At 38.1% G+C, this 13,689-nt stretch overlaps 1 protein-coding gene across 8 annotated transcripts in view; it reads right to left on the bottom strand.

The window, feature by feature from the left end:
- Positions 1-13,689, bottom strand: part of LOC106869870 (uncharacterized) — a 66,846-nt gene that overhangs the window by 25,230 nt on the left and 27,927 nt on the right. For all 8 annotated transcript variants that reach the window (XR_016240778.1, XR_016240777.1, XR_016240776.1 and 5 more), the window contains one exon: positions 4,873-4,995. Coding sequence is in view for 5 of the 8 variants with exons in the window: in XM_089347918.1 (XP_089204044.1) it covers positions 4,873-4,995 (123 nt within the window). In the remaining 3 variants the exon portion in view is untranslated. The remainder of the gene's footprint in view (positions 1-4,872; positions 4,996-13,689) is intronic.

The following is a 13,689-nucleotide window of genomic DNA, read 5'->3' on the forward strand; positions in this document are numbered from 1 at the left end:
AATATAGATAGACAAAAAAATTTACTCCAATTGACCAGACATTATCAGAAAAACTTATCTGTTAATTGATATGTCTGTCCCACAGATCAAAAATGTCTCAAGAAAGGAATACAAAAATCTTTCTTACAACAAAGATCTGCAAATTGAAATCGCAAAAATGTGGAAGTTTGGTACTATGATAATACCAGTAGTAATTGGTACATTGGGAATGATAAAGAAGGGAGTTGAGAAATATATTAAGCAATTTCCTGGTAACTCCAGTCTCCGTGAGCTACAAAAGATAACCTTGATGGATACAGCCCATTTACTACAGAAAACACTCTTCATCTAAAATAGAATAAATGCGGTGATAGTTTTAGCAAAAATAGCAAAACAAAAGTGCCCTCGCTACTCTTGGCCTCCGGTGGATACCTGGTAATACGGCAGCTGAAATAAAATTATAATGAAAGGAAACCATAAATGATAAAAAGAGAAAAGATTGATAAATATCGAGACCTGAGAATCGAGATCGATAAGATGTGGCAGCTACGAGAGTCAAACATAAAGGGTATCCCTATTGCCAACGGAGCATTGGGTTCAATGCCACCCAATCTGAAAAAAATATATCTAAAAACTTTAGAAATATACTACCAGCCCTGAGAGGAATCGATAGAAGAACCTGATTGAAAGCTAAAGAGAGACATTGAAATAAGATAGAGAAATGCTAATTATATCCCATCAAACAGTACAAAACTGATAAAGCAATCATCGACAAAAGTCAGTTAGACATCAAATGTAAGATGTATAAGAAAGAGAAAAAAATATCAACCATTTTCAGCGTGAGTGCAGGACAGTAGCACAATAGAAGTATGAAAGCAGACATGACTGTTTAGGTAAAAGAATGCATTGGGATGTTAACCGAGTACGTGGCTTCACAACAACAGAAAACTAGTATGAACACGAACCACAGTCTGTGATAGAAAATTAGTATTAAGACATCTTGAGAAACTTCCCCATAAAGACTAGACATATAGGTGCAGAAGTGACTGTGTGGTAAGTAGCTTGCTTACGAACCACATGGTTCCGGGTTCAGTCCCACTGCGTGGCACTTTGACCAAGTGTCTTCTACTATAGCCTCGAGCCGACTAAAGCCTTGTGAGTGGATTTTGGCTGACAGAAACTGAAAGAAGCCCGTCGTATATATAAATAGATCGCTAACCACTAAATCTTTTTTATTATTTTCTCTCCCTGTTTATCTCTGTGTCCCTTTCTGTCGAAGAGCGTAGGCTCGAAACGTAAAAGACTGTCTCACTTCCCGAGCGCTAAACTAAGACATATGTTTGTTGTTTACGCACCCGTCTTCGTCTTTTATTTTTTGTAAATTCTCACTATGTGCGTGTGTGTGTGTTTGTGTGTCTGTGTTTGTCCCCCCACCATCGCTTGACAACCGATGCTGGCGTGTTTACGTCCCCGTATCTTAGCGGTTCGGCAAAAAGATTCGATAGAATAAGTACTAGCCTTACAAAGAATAAGTCCTAGAGTCGCTTTGCTCGACTAAAGACGGTAATCCAGCATGGCTGCAATCAAATGACTGACACAAGTAAAAGAATAGAAAAATAAAAGAATACTAATTAAGTAAGAAGATCAGATATGCTGATAGAGGACAAACTAAACAAATACTATAAGATTACAGAGTTTGCAATTCCCTACAATAGCAGAGGTAATACCAAAGAAATAATTGAGAGATATCAGGATCTAGCTCGAGAGCTGAGGAAACTGTAGAAGAACTAAACAACAATTATTCCTTGCCTCCCACGTTGGGATAGTGATTAAGTAGATTACATCGAAGTTCAAGTAGTACTTAATTTATTGACCTGTAAAAGGAGGAATGGCAAAGTCAACCTCTGGGACTAAATCGTATTTGGAAACTATCGTACAAAAGATATGAACTTATGATGAACTTATGTATACATAAATTGATTAGTAAAATGTCCGACATCATGTTTGAATAATGAAAATTCTAGAAATATACAATATCTTTTCCGTAACTTTTATCTTCGACGTAGTTTGCTAAGCTAGACATCTGCACAACAACAGAGTCATGCAATCAAACAAAATCAACATAAGCTGCGGAATTTCCAAGAGGTCTTTCATTCACCTCTCTTGCTTTATAAATATTCTTCCATTTACTTGTGAACCGAATAATACAGAGGGCGACTACGAATTACAATACAATATAATCTCTCTCTCTCTCTCTCTCTCTCTCTCTCTCTCTCTCTCTATCTATCTATCTATCTATCTATCTGTCTGTCTGTCTATCTATATCTCTCTCTCTATATATATATATATCTGTCTGTCTGTTTATTTGTCTGTCTGTCTGTCTATATATCAATCTATATATATATATGTATATATATATGTGTGTGTGTATATATATACACACATACACACACACACATATATATATATACAAAGAAAATAGAGAGATAATTAAATTAATAATTATCTATTAATTATAAAATTGGACATCATCTCTGACAGCTATTTCGGTTCAAGACTTTAGAAATTGATTAACATAATTTAAAACATATTAAACCTGAATCTCATCAGAGTTGGCTAAAAATATGTCATTACATTTTCATGTTCCACTGTATACGGCTCCAAACCGTTAATTGATAAATGCTATATAGAAAGAACATGGTATGGACCCTATAAAGCGAAGAGAGGTAGTATATTTATCGAAGTAATTACAAAAATAAAGAATATGATATGATATTAAAACAATATATCTCTCTAGAGTATTAAATGAAAGAAATTGTGAAGGTGGTTATAAGAATGTGATAGCAGTATATCATAAATAATTAACATTATTATTGTTGTTGTTGGCGATCCTATGACCGTGAGTCCGCTGCTCTAACCACTGGGCCATTGCGCCTCCAGTTAACATTATAGATAAGCAGTATCTAAAATTAATATAATATTATAGTATTATAGTGAACTAATAAAAATACATTCCTTTAGGTGCATTACAACATATAAATACAATAGAGATCAAATAAAAATGCAAGATGATATAAATAAAATAAAGTAATAAGATAATGAAAAGTAAAGAATATATTATTGAATAGACAAGTGAGAATTTGTTTTTATGTAAGTATAAACATAAAACAGAAGACAACACGCATCTATATACGAAATATAATTAATTAGTTAATTATATGCAAAAGACATGCTAAAAAGTCGGAATTCATTTAAAAACAAGATGGAGGTGGGAGAATAATAATATAATTAGGAATTTATGTAATTATATAAGTTAGAAGCTTCTCATTGAAGTAACATAGTCAAATTAAGGCTTATATGATAAAATGCAATATTTGCTATTGAAAACATTAAAAATATAGGTTGTTATCAATACAATTAAATAAAAAGTTTGATAAACAAATTAACAAGAAAAAGAAAAAAAAATGCGATTCAGATTCCTAATATAGTGTATATTGAGATAATTTACAATCAAAGGGAGGTTAGTAAAATACATGAAATTAATGAAATTAAGTGACTAGTATGAGTTGGTTGGATGTTTTAGAGCAGATAAACTTTGTTACAGCATATACAAAGGTTTAAAATTATGGACAGGCAGAAATAGATACGAATGGGCAGGGAAGAAAGAGGAAGAATTCCATATCAATTGATCAATATATCATTACTTCATATTTCAATATGTCAATATATCAATATAGAGCGAGAAGATGTGGGAAACAAATATATAAGTTAATTTAATAATAAATAATTTTTTAAAAAATGTATATATGTATAGAAATGAATGAATAAATAAATAAATAAACAAAAAAGCAATTAAATAAAGGTAATAAGATGGCTTGATAAGAAAATATAAATCACCATTCTATAAGATGGGTGAAAGGTATAATGTAAGTAGAAAAAAGTGTATAACGGTCTAAAATGATGAGTTGTTGGCACTTCGTCGTTTACGAGGTCGAGGGTTCCAGTTGATTTGATCAACGGAACAGCCTGCTCGTGAAATTAACGTGCAAGTGGCTGAGCACTCCACAGATACGTGTACCCTTAACGTAGTTCTCGGGGATATTCAGCGTGACACAGTGTGACAAGGCTGACCCTTTGAATTACAGGCACAACAAAAACAGTGAGAGAAAGTTGTGGTGAAAGAGTACAGCAGGGTTCGCCACCATCCCCTGCCGGAGCCTCGTGGACGTTTAGGTGTTTTCGCTCAATAAACACTCACAACGCCCGGTCTGGGAATCGAAACCGCGATCCTATGAGCGCGAGTCCGCTGCCCTAACCACATAAGATGTGCAATGAAAATGTACTCCTCAGCTGCATAATGGAAGTTCATTTTAGAAAGTCATTTTGTAGATGTGTAGACTAGACTGCTGATACCAGTCAATATGGTATTTTCTTCATCTCCTACTCTTGTTTTTGTACACATCTACAAAATGACTTTCTAAAATGAACTTCCATTATGCAGCTGAGGAGTACATTTTCATTGCACATCTTATGTGGTGTTCTCACTACATAAATAAATGAAGTTTGTACGAAACGTACGTACTGCTATAATCTGATGAATTATTGTTGCTTTTCTTCATATTTTATTCACCAAATCTCTTGATTTTGTTATTGGTTTTTATCCTACCAAATGCTGGTGCCTCAAACATTTTAAGTACCACATTTAATCTTTTGATTAAATTTATATTATTATCATAATTTATATAGAGAGAGAAAAATTGGCGGAGGGAGAAGCAGAGAGAGAGAGGGGGAGATAGAGAGAGGGGAGAGAGAATGAGGGATACAGAGAAATAGAGAGGGGGTAGCGGGAGAGGGAGACAGAGAGAAATAATGTAAAGTAATATTTTAACATACCGGCATGTGTGGTTTCCCACTCATATCTTCTATCTCCTAAATTAGTGCAGGTATGTTTAACACAGTCATTTTTATCGTCAATTGTCCGACCAGCTGTATAGCATATACCATTCATAAAACATCCTAGAAGTTACAAATAAAAACATTTTGTTTTAATCAAAAACTATTGGTTGGGGAGTATAGAATTCTTTTCGAAAAGATTACATCCGTGTATTTTCATTTACATTTACTTAAGATAAAAATACTTATTATGCTACTTCTGATGTCAATGTCCCGGTATAATTACAGGGACGTTGATGGTGCTTTACAATCGAATAAGAGAAAATGGGAAATCAATGTTCGTATCCAGTTGGGCCATGTGTAGATTTCACACATTCACACACATCCGCAAACAGCGCTCACACAAAGTCGCATACGCAGACACATATATATTTATAGCTGGACACACACGCATACGCGCCCACACACTCACATACACACACACACACACACACACACACACACACACACACACACACACACACACACACACACACACACACACACAGACACACACATATATAGATTCCACCACAGTTGACTTAGCCCTTCATTATTTCGAGGTGAATAAAATAAGTATTAGTTGTCTACAAAGCTCAACATATTCGACTTAAACCATCCATTGAAATTGCAATCCTCGTTCTAAAATTTCGAACCAATATACATTATGTATGTAATATTTTCTGAGGATTAATGGCCTAGCGGTCATAAGATCATGATTTCAATTCCTAGACCATCTGGTGCCTGGTGTTCATCAGCAAAACACTTGACCTCACGTTGCTCCGCAACCACTTCGACGCCTGATGCGCGGTACATCATGTACCTGTTCAGGCAACATCGGGTTTGAGGAGGAGAGAGATAAAGTAGTAGAGAGAAAAAGAGGTAGAGGAAGAAAGAAAGAAAGAGAGAGAGAGAGAGAGTTTGTGTGTGTAGAAGTGATCGAACTGGATATCTAAATTTGGAAAAATATATTTTGATAATTCAAATTTGGGAACTACACTCTAGCGTTTGCACTGAAAGTTATCTCATCACTTGCTGGTTGTCATATTCAGATATGTACCAATCGACACACGTACACATTCATTAGCTGACACAGACATACACTAAGTATGCACGCCTACACTGACACAGTCGTATGCACACGTACATACATACACTCAGTTGTACGTGAAGCTCAGCCACTGAGAGAATTCGTGAGTGAGTGAAGGAGAGGAGACAGAGAGAGATCATATGTGCGTGTGTGAATATGTGGGTGTGTGTTTGCGTGTGCGAGCGTGTGTGTTTGTGCGTGTGTGTTTATGAAGAGCAGGTGAAAAAAGAGAATCCTCGTATAATTCGGAAAAATATGAAACGATTCAGAGAAACTACTTAGGGAAAAGACCTAATTACGCACGCGCACACTCGCGCACGAGCACACAGAAATAAAGATAAAATATGAAATAAAAAAATTAAAAAAATATTTATACATCAAAATTATTAAGAAAATGATTGTTGACTTTGTGTGATAGTGATGTGACATTTAATCATATTTGACAATAAAATATTTATGAGGTACCATTATCATAGAAGTGTTGAAATTGAAAATTTCTGCTGTTACGTGTAAAAAGTAAGGTGAAATTATTGATGAAATGCTGAATTTCTCATACTTTCCAAATATACTATTTACTTTCTAATTATACTATAATGTATCCAGAAAAATGTGTAACAGGAAAATGTTTATTATATTACCATTTCCTGTTTGAATGTATAGCCAAACAAAGACGAAATATGATGTCAGCGGGAATCCCGAGCATTACTGCACTTAGTAAACGACTATTGCTCAATGTTTCGGCTGCTTCTGAGATAGAAAGCCTCTTGCATATCATACAATATATAATTATCGAATACCGCTTCCTAATTTTGGCACAAGGTCAGCAGTTTTGGCGGAGGGTGTCTGTCGATAATATTGACTCCAGTATCTTAGACGTAATTATTTTAGCGACTCCGAAATGGATGAAAAACAAAGCCGTCTTTGGCAGGACAAATACAAAGCAGAAGCCAAGTATATAATAATAATAATAATTATAATAATAATAATAATAATAATAATTATAAAAATAATAATAATAATAATAATAATAATAATAATAATAATAATAATAATAATAATAATAATAGGAAACCCCAAAATGGTTGAAGTTCAAAAGATAGTGCTCATGGGAACTGCCCATATCCTACGTAAAATACTGTCTATATGATCTCAAATTTTAAAGCAAACATAATTTTCTTATGGTTTCTTAAACATTCACTTGAACAAAACTGTACAAATCCAAATATATGGTACCCTAGGCATAACACCTACATGAACTTCTAACTTGTTGTCTCTTGAGGTCTCTGGGTGAGACTTGGATCCAACTTGTACAAATGCAAAACAAAAGTCAAACATAAAATAATAATAATCCTTTCTACTCGATTCACAAGGTCTGAAGTTGTTGGGGAGGGAACTAGTCGATTATATCGACTCCAGTGTTTTACTGGTACTTAATTTATCGACCCTGAAAGGATGAAGGCAAAGTCGACCTCGGCGGAATTTGAGCTTAGAACATAGCAATAGGCGAGATACCGCTAAGCATTTCGTCCAGCGTGCTAACGACTCTGCCAGCTCACAACTTTCTTAATGATAAAATCAATGTTTTTTTTTATTGGCCACATAAGCCTGCATAAAACAGACGGACGGAAATACAAAAACATATGAAACAATAATAAGAATGAACAATGAAATTTAAGAATTATAATTCCGCAATGTGATGGTGGTGGGGGCCTTCCAAGGGAAATTCGTGCAAACCCCACAGAAAATCACGGTTTCCCTGACCACTGAAGCAAATGCTTCCCCTTTCTCTTACCCCACTCAGAAGCGCATATTCAGAGCAGGCCCGTTCACACGAACCATGCTTGCCACTCTAACTCACCTTTCCATAAATTCGATGGAAGGGAGCACCACACTCCTCACTCTGATCCGCTGCTTCAAGTGGAGAAAATCGATCAGAGATCCGTCAGAGAGGAAAATGCACGTCTTCAGCGCTTTCAGCCTTGTCCACAACAAAAATTCTGTCACCATTGCCACCACGCAGATGAAACCTGTCCGGCCTTCCCGGCCAAAGGAGGCGGCCGGCGGAGCAATCGTAACAATCGATCTTGTGATAGCCGGATTCGTGTGGCACGCGACAGCAAGTGCTCAACATAAAATCACACGACGGAAATTGTCCGACACTGAACGAGTGAGTGCAGAGCGGTTTCATTGCTCTGCACGCACCTCGGGCAGCTCCGACTGACGTTACTTCCGTGCCAATGATAATGATGATGATGATGATGATGATGATGATGATGATGATGATAATAACAATAATAATAATAGTACCAGGCAGTGGCTCTCATGGCTTCTGATCTTAATTGATTGGAAGTGTTATCATGTACATTGTTTTGTCTTGGTATAAAAAGATGGGCTTCAGCAAATATTCTGCTCAATACCACAGATTTGCTTGTCAGTTGTTTGACCTTAACTAGTTGAGCATGTCCCTTGGTGGCTGACAATATGTGCATCTCTGATCATGAGCAGAAGTAGTGGGGAAGCATCATAGCCATGTGTTGAGAGGAATTCTTTGGGGTTTGAATAATTCACCTTTGGAAACAAGGGTGTGTCATTCAACATCCTTAAACAAACCTTATTCAGGGACCTTTTGAGTGGGATGGGCTACTCAACCTGAAGGAAATAAATTCTTACTGGGCCCCACCTGCAAGTTCATGCACTGTTTATCTTGATATGAGATCACCATATTGTGCACATATGGTTGTGATGCATATGCCTGGTGTACCCTTATCAGACGGGTAGTCATGAAGGGTATAATGGGCTTCGTATATTTTACCCCAGTGTCACTTTGATGGCATGCACTGCTCTCTCACTCAATAATAATGATAATAATAATGATGATGACGAAAACAATACCTATTGTCATAGGTGCCCTGGGAATGACAGCGAAACGGGCTGATTACTACCTAGCTCAGATACCAGGAAACCCCAAAATGGCTGAAGTTCAAAAGATAGTGCTCATGGGAACTGCCCATATCCTACGTAAAATACTGTCTATGTGATCTCAAATTTTAAAGCAAACAGATAATTTTCTTATGGTTTCTTAAATATTCACTAGAACAAAACTGTACAGATCCAAATATATGGTACCCTAGGCATAACACCTACATGAACTTCTAACTTGTTGTCTCTTGAGGTCTCTGGGTGAGACTTGGATCCAGCTTGTACAAATGCAAAACAAAAGTCAAACATAAAATAATAATAATAATAATAATAATAACACAATTTTCTTATGGTTTCTTAAACATTCTCTAGAACAACACTATGTACAAATCCAAATATTTGGTACCCTAGGCATAACACCTACATGAACTTCTAACTTGTTGTCTCTTGAGGTCTCTGGGTGAGACTTGGATCCAGCTTGTACAAATGCAAAACAAAAGTCAAACATAAAATAATAATAATAATAATAATAATAACACAATTTTCTTATGGTTTCTTAAACATTCTCTAGAACAACACTATGTACAAATCCAAATATTTGGTACCCTAGGCATAACACCTACATGAACGTCTAAGTTGTTGTCTCTTGAGGTCTCTGGGTGAGACTTGGATCCAACTTGTACAAATGCAAAGCAAAAGTCAAACATAAAATAATAATAATAATAATAATAATAATAGGAAGAAGAAGAAGAAGAAGAAGAAGAAGAAGAAGAAGAAGAAGAAGAAGAAGAAGAAGAAGAAGAAGAAGAAGAAGAAGAAGAAGAAGAAGAAGAAGAAGAAGAAGAAGAAGAATGCCCAAATGCCCTGATACAGTACCAGGCAGTGGCTCTCATGGTTTCTTATCTTAACTTATTGGAAGTGTTATCATATACATTGTTTGTCTTGGTATAAAGGATGAGCTATAGCAAATATTCTGCTACAGATTTACTTGCCAGTTGTTTGACTGTAACCAGTTGGGCATGTACCTTAGTGGCTGACGATATTTGTATCTCTGATCACGAGCAGAAGTAGTGGAGGAGTATCACTGCAATATATTGTAAGGAATTCCTTGGGGTTTGGATAATTGACCTTTGGAAACATGGGTATTTCGATCAACATCCTTAAACAACCCTTATTCAGGTACCTTTTGAGTGGGATGGGCTATCCGACCTGAAGAAAATCCGAACTAAGCCCGACCTGCAAGGAGGTTATACGCCGTTTATCTTGTTATGAGATCATCATGTCACGCACATATGGTTGTGATGCATGTGCCTTGTATACTCTTACCAGACGAGTAGGCATATTGGGTATACTGAGCTTCGTATATTTTACCCGTTTCACTTTGATGGCACGTACTGGTCTCTCACTCAATGATAATAATAATAATAATAATAATAATAATAATAATAATAATAATAATAATAATAATAATAATAATGGATAAATTGAGGGAGAAAGGAATGACAGAAAAATTTACGGTGGAGTATTTGCGCAGACTGGGACTGATCCTTAAGTCGAAATTAAATGGACGGAATAAGATTGAACAACACCTGGGCGGTTTCACATCTTAGATATGGAGCAGGGGTAATCGCTTGGACAGTTGACGAACTAAATAGCTTAGACAGATAGACAAGGAAGTTGCTAACTAGATATAGGACACTCCATCGCAAAAGTGACACAGAAAGAGTGTATGCACCAAAAAAAAAAAAAGAAAAGGAAGAGGACTTATTGGATGCGAACACAGCATTAGAACAGAAAACGACATAGCTTGGTATGTAAAAAGTAACACAGAACCGCTATTATAAAAAGTAGGAAGGCCAGACCTGTGTAGGATGAAAGATTGCAAAGATAGAGTGTTGTACAAGCAATTGAAAACGAATACAGCTGAAAATAGGTGGGTAAAGAAAAGAATGCATGGTCAATTTCATAGGGATGTTGAAGATAAGACAGATAAAGAAAATAGATGACTGTGGATGACTGAAAGTGATTTAAAACCGGAAACAGAGGCTCTAATCTGTGCTGCCCAAGAGCAAGCACTAAGAACAAACTGCATAAAATACAGAATAGACAACACAGCAGAAAGCGATAAGTGCAGAATCTGTGGACAAAATGGTGAAACCGTATGGTATATTACCAGCCAATGCAATGTACGTCACTAACCCAGAAGGAATATAAGAGACGTCACGGCAATATAGCCAGCCTTGTCCATTGGACATTTTGCAACAAGTATTGTCTTGACAGAAAAAAATTGGTACGACCACAAAACTGAAGGCATCATCGAAAATGATAATGCAAAGATCCTGTGGAATTTTATGACTCAGTGCGACCATGGGGTAGAGAATAGAAAGCTAGACATAGTTTTAATTGAGAAAGAAAGCAAACTATGCAATATGGAAGAAAGAAAAGTCGATAGATATGACAAGTTAGCTTGGGAGGTTAATCAGTTGTGGTCAGTGAAAAAGGTGATAGTAGTACTAATAATTGTCGGAGCCCAGGGAACAATGAGTAAAAATCTTGAGAAGTACATGGAACAAATAGGGACTGCAATAAGGGTGGAGCACTTGCAGAAACCAGCACTGCCTGGAACCGTTCGAATACTCTGGAAGGATCTCGAAAAATAACAAGTGTTACCTTAGTATACTGGTAGTGAACAGCTGACATCGTAGTTCTGGGACTGTAATTCTGTCAAGGGGACGAGCTGCGGAAAAGCGCGTTCAACGAACGGCGACCACACCTGCTCACCCTTAAAGCGGAAGAGCAAACGCACCACTTCGTTCAACAATGAAGCGGAGCAAGGAACGACAGTCAGATGATAGCATATTACGGATGCGATGTACGCAATTGCCACCTCTGCCCGACCTTTCAGAGACAATTTCCTCTCGGCCTATTTCTGCGTGAGACTGGCCACCTTGTCTGTCACCTCACCCCAGTTCTTATCCACTTGGTGATCCGGACCGAACCAGACCCCGAACAACTTAACAAGTCCTTCTGTCCAGCGCCCCACCACGCTTTTAGTTGGCATGCCTTGCCTGGTGTCGAGTTGCAAGGCCATTGACTTCTCCTGGTTGAGCTTTGCTCCTGTTACCACTTCGCATTCGCTTAGGGTAGTGCCGATCATTTCGATTTCCAAGGTGTCCAACACTATCAACGTGATGTCATCCGCGTACTCTGACACGAACCTTCTGCATCACAGTTCATTTGGGATGCTCCTCGAAACCTCCAGGTTCCGTAGTAATGGCTCGAGTGCCACTTCATAGAGAAGGGGTGAAAGTGGGTATTCTTGACGGGCCGAACGTGCGATACTAAACAATTCCGACAGGTGGCCATTTACTTTCATCACCGAACAGATGTCGCTGTACATTGTAGATCCAGCCTCTGAAAACAGTACTGAAAGCAACAGCCTTGAGGACAGCCTCCAAATACAGATTGTCGACCATATCAAAAGCTTTCAATTGATCCAAATGAACCAGCCCCCCTAAGCCAGGTTCTTTACCAACCCACCTTATGGTGTATCACGTGAGATGGAGTTTGTGTATAGTTCTACTGGCGATTGTACAAGTCTGCGTATCACCCACCAGTTTGTCAACGACAAGCGTCAATCTCTTTGCTAAGGACTTGGCCAAAATTTTGTAATCTCTATTTAGAAGATATACTGGCCTAAAATAATCAGCAATGTCCCCCTTGTCCGGATACTTTCTCAGTAACCACATTTCACCTAGGCTCACAAATCCGGATATTCTTCCAATCTACTGCCAAAAGCACATCAAACAAATCTGGCATATGTATATATAGCTTGAAGGGCAGATCATCCAATCCAGGAGACCTGTCCCTCGTGCAACTAGCCAACGGGTCACGTATATCTTCAGTTGTTATCGGCATTACGCAGAATTCCACGTCCCCGACTGAAAACTGCGGCACACCAAGGTAGGAAGTGAAGCTCACCTCCGCCTCCGGACCACCGCGCGTCTCGTACAGTTCAGCAAAGTGACGCTGAAATCCTGCACAAATCTGCTTCGATTCGTGTAGAATGCGCCCGTCCCCAATCCTCAATACCCGAATTGTAGCTTTATTACAAAGTTGCGCCTCGGTCACCAGGGCACAGCGAGCAGCTTTCGTTCCTGCCTGCTTTAGAGTACACGCCCTAGCTCTGACAATACAACATTCATGTTTGGCATTGAAGAATTGGTTCAGAACCAATCTCGCTGCCTACACGTCGGTCGCTATGCCTCGACCGCGTGCCTCTTGTATCTTGCTAACCCAGTTTCTGAAAGCTTGATGCGCAGGGAAGGACACGTTCATGTTCTATTATCCGTATCCCTCCCTATGAAGCCTATCTAGATCAACCGTACAGATCACAAATTTGTGGTCTGTGTAGTTGACAAATTCAAATTGTGGACAACCTATGCTATTTCTATCTGCTGGCCTACAAAATACCCTATCTAGATGAGATCTGGATGATCCAATACTGTTTGCCCATATCCACACTGGAGTATTCGGGAAATCCTGTCCGCCAGCTGGAAACGACTAAGCAGGTTTCCGCAGCTTTCCTCTCTACTAGCCCCACCCAATGCACACATGCAACCAAAATGGTGTTCCTAATCGCTAATTAACACTAAAGAGAGAGAGAGAGAGAGAGAGACGTCCCTAGAAAGGCTTCCAGGCGTCTGAAGAACTCCGGCAGTCCCACTCCAGTCAGTGCGTACAAAGTCATTGAAAATGGGAGCCAAGGC

This window comes from Octopus bimaculoides, chromosome 2 (assembly GCF_046866305.1).
Source record: "Octopus bimaculoides isolate indiv1 chromosome 2, ASM4686630v1, whole genome shotgun sequence".
Taxonomy (NCBI): domain Eukaryota; kingdom Metazoa; phylum Mollusca; class Cephalopoda; order Octopoda; family Octopodidae; genus Octopus; species Octopus bimaculoides.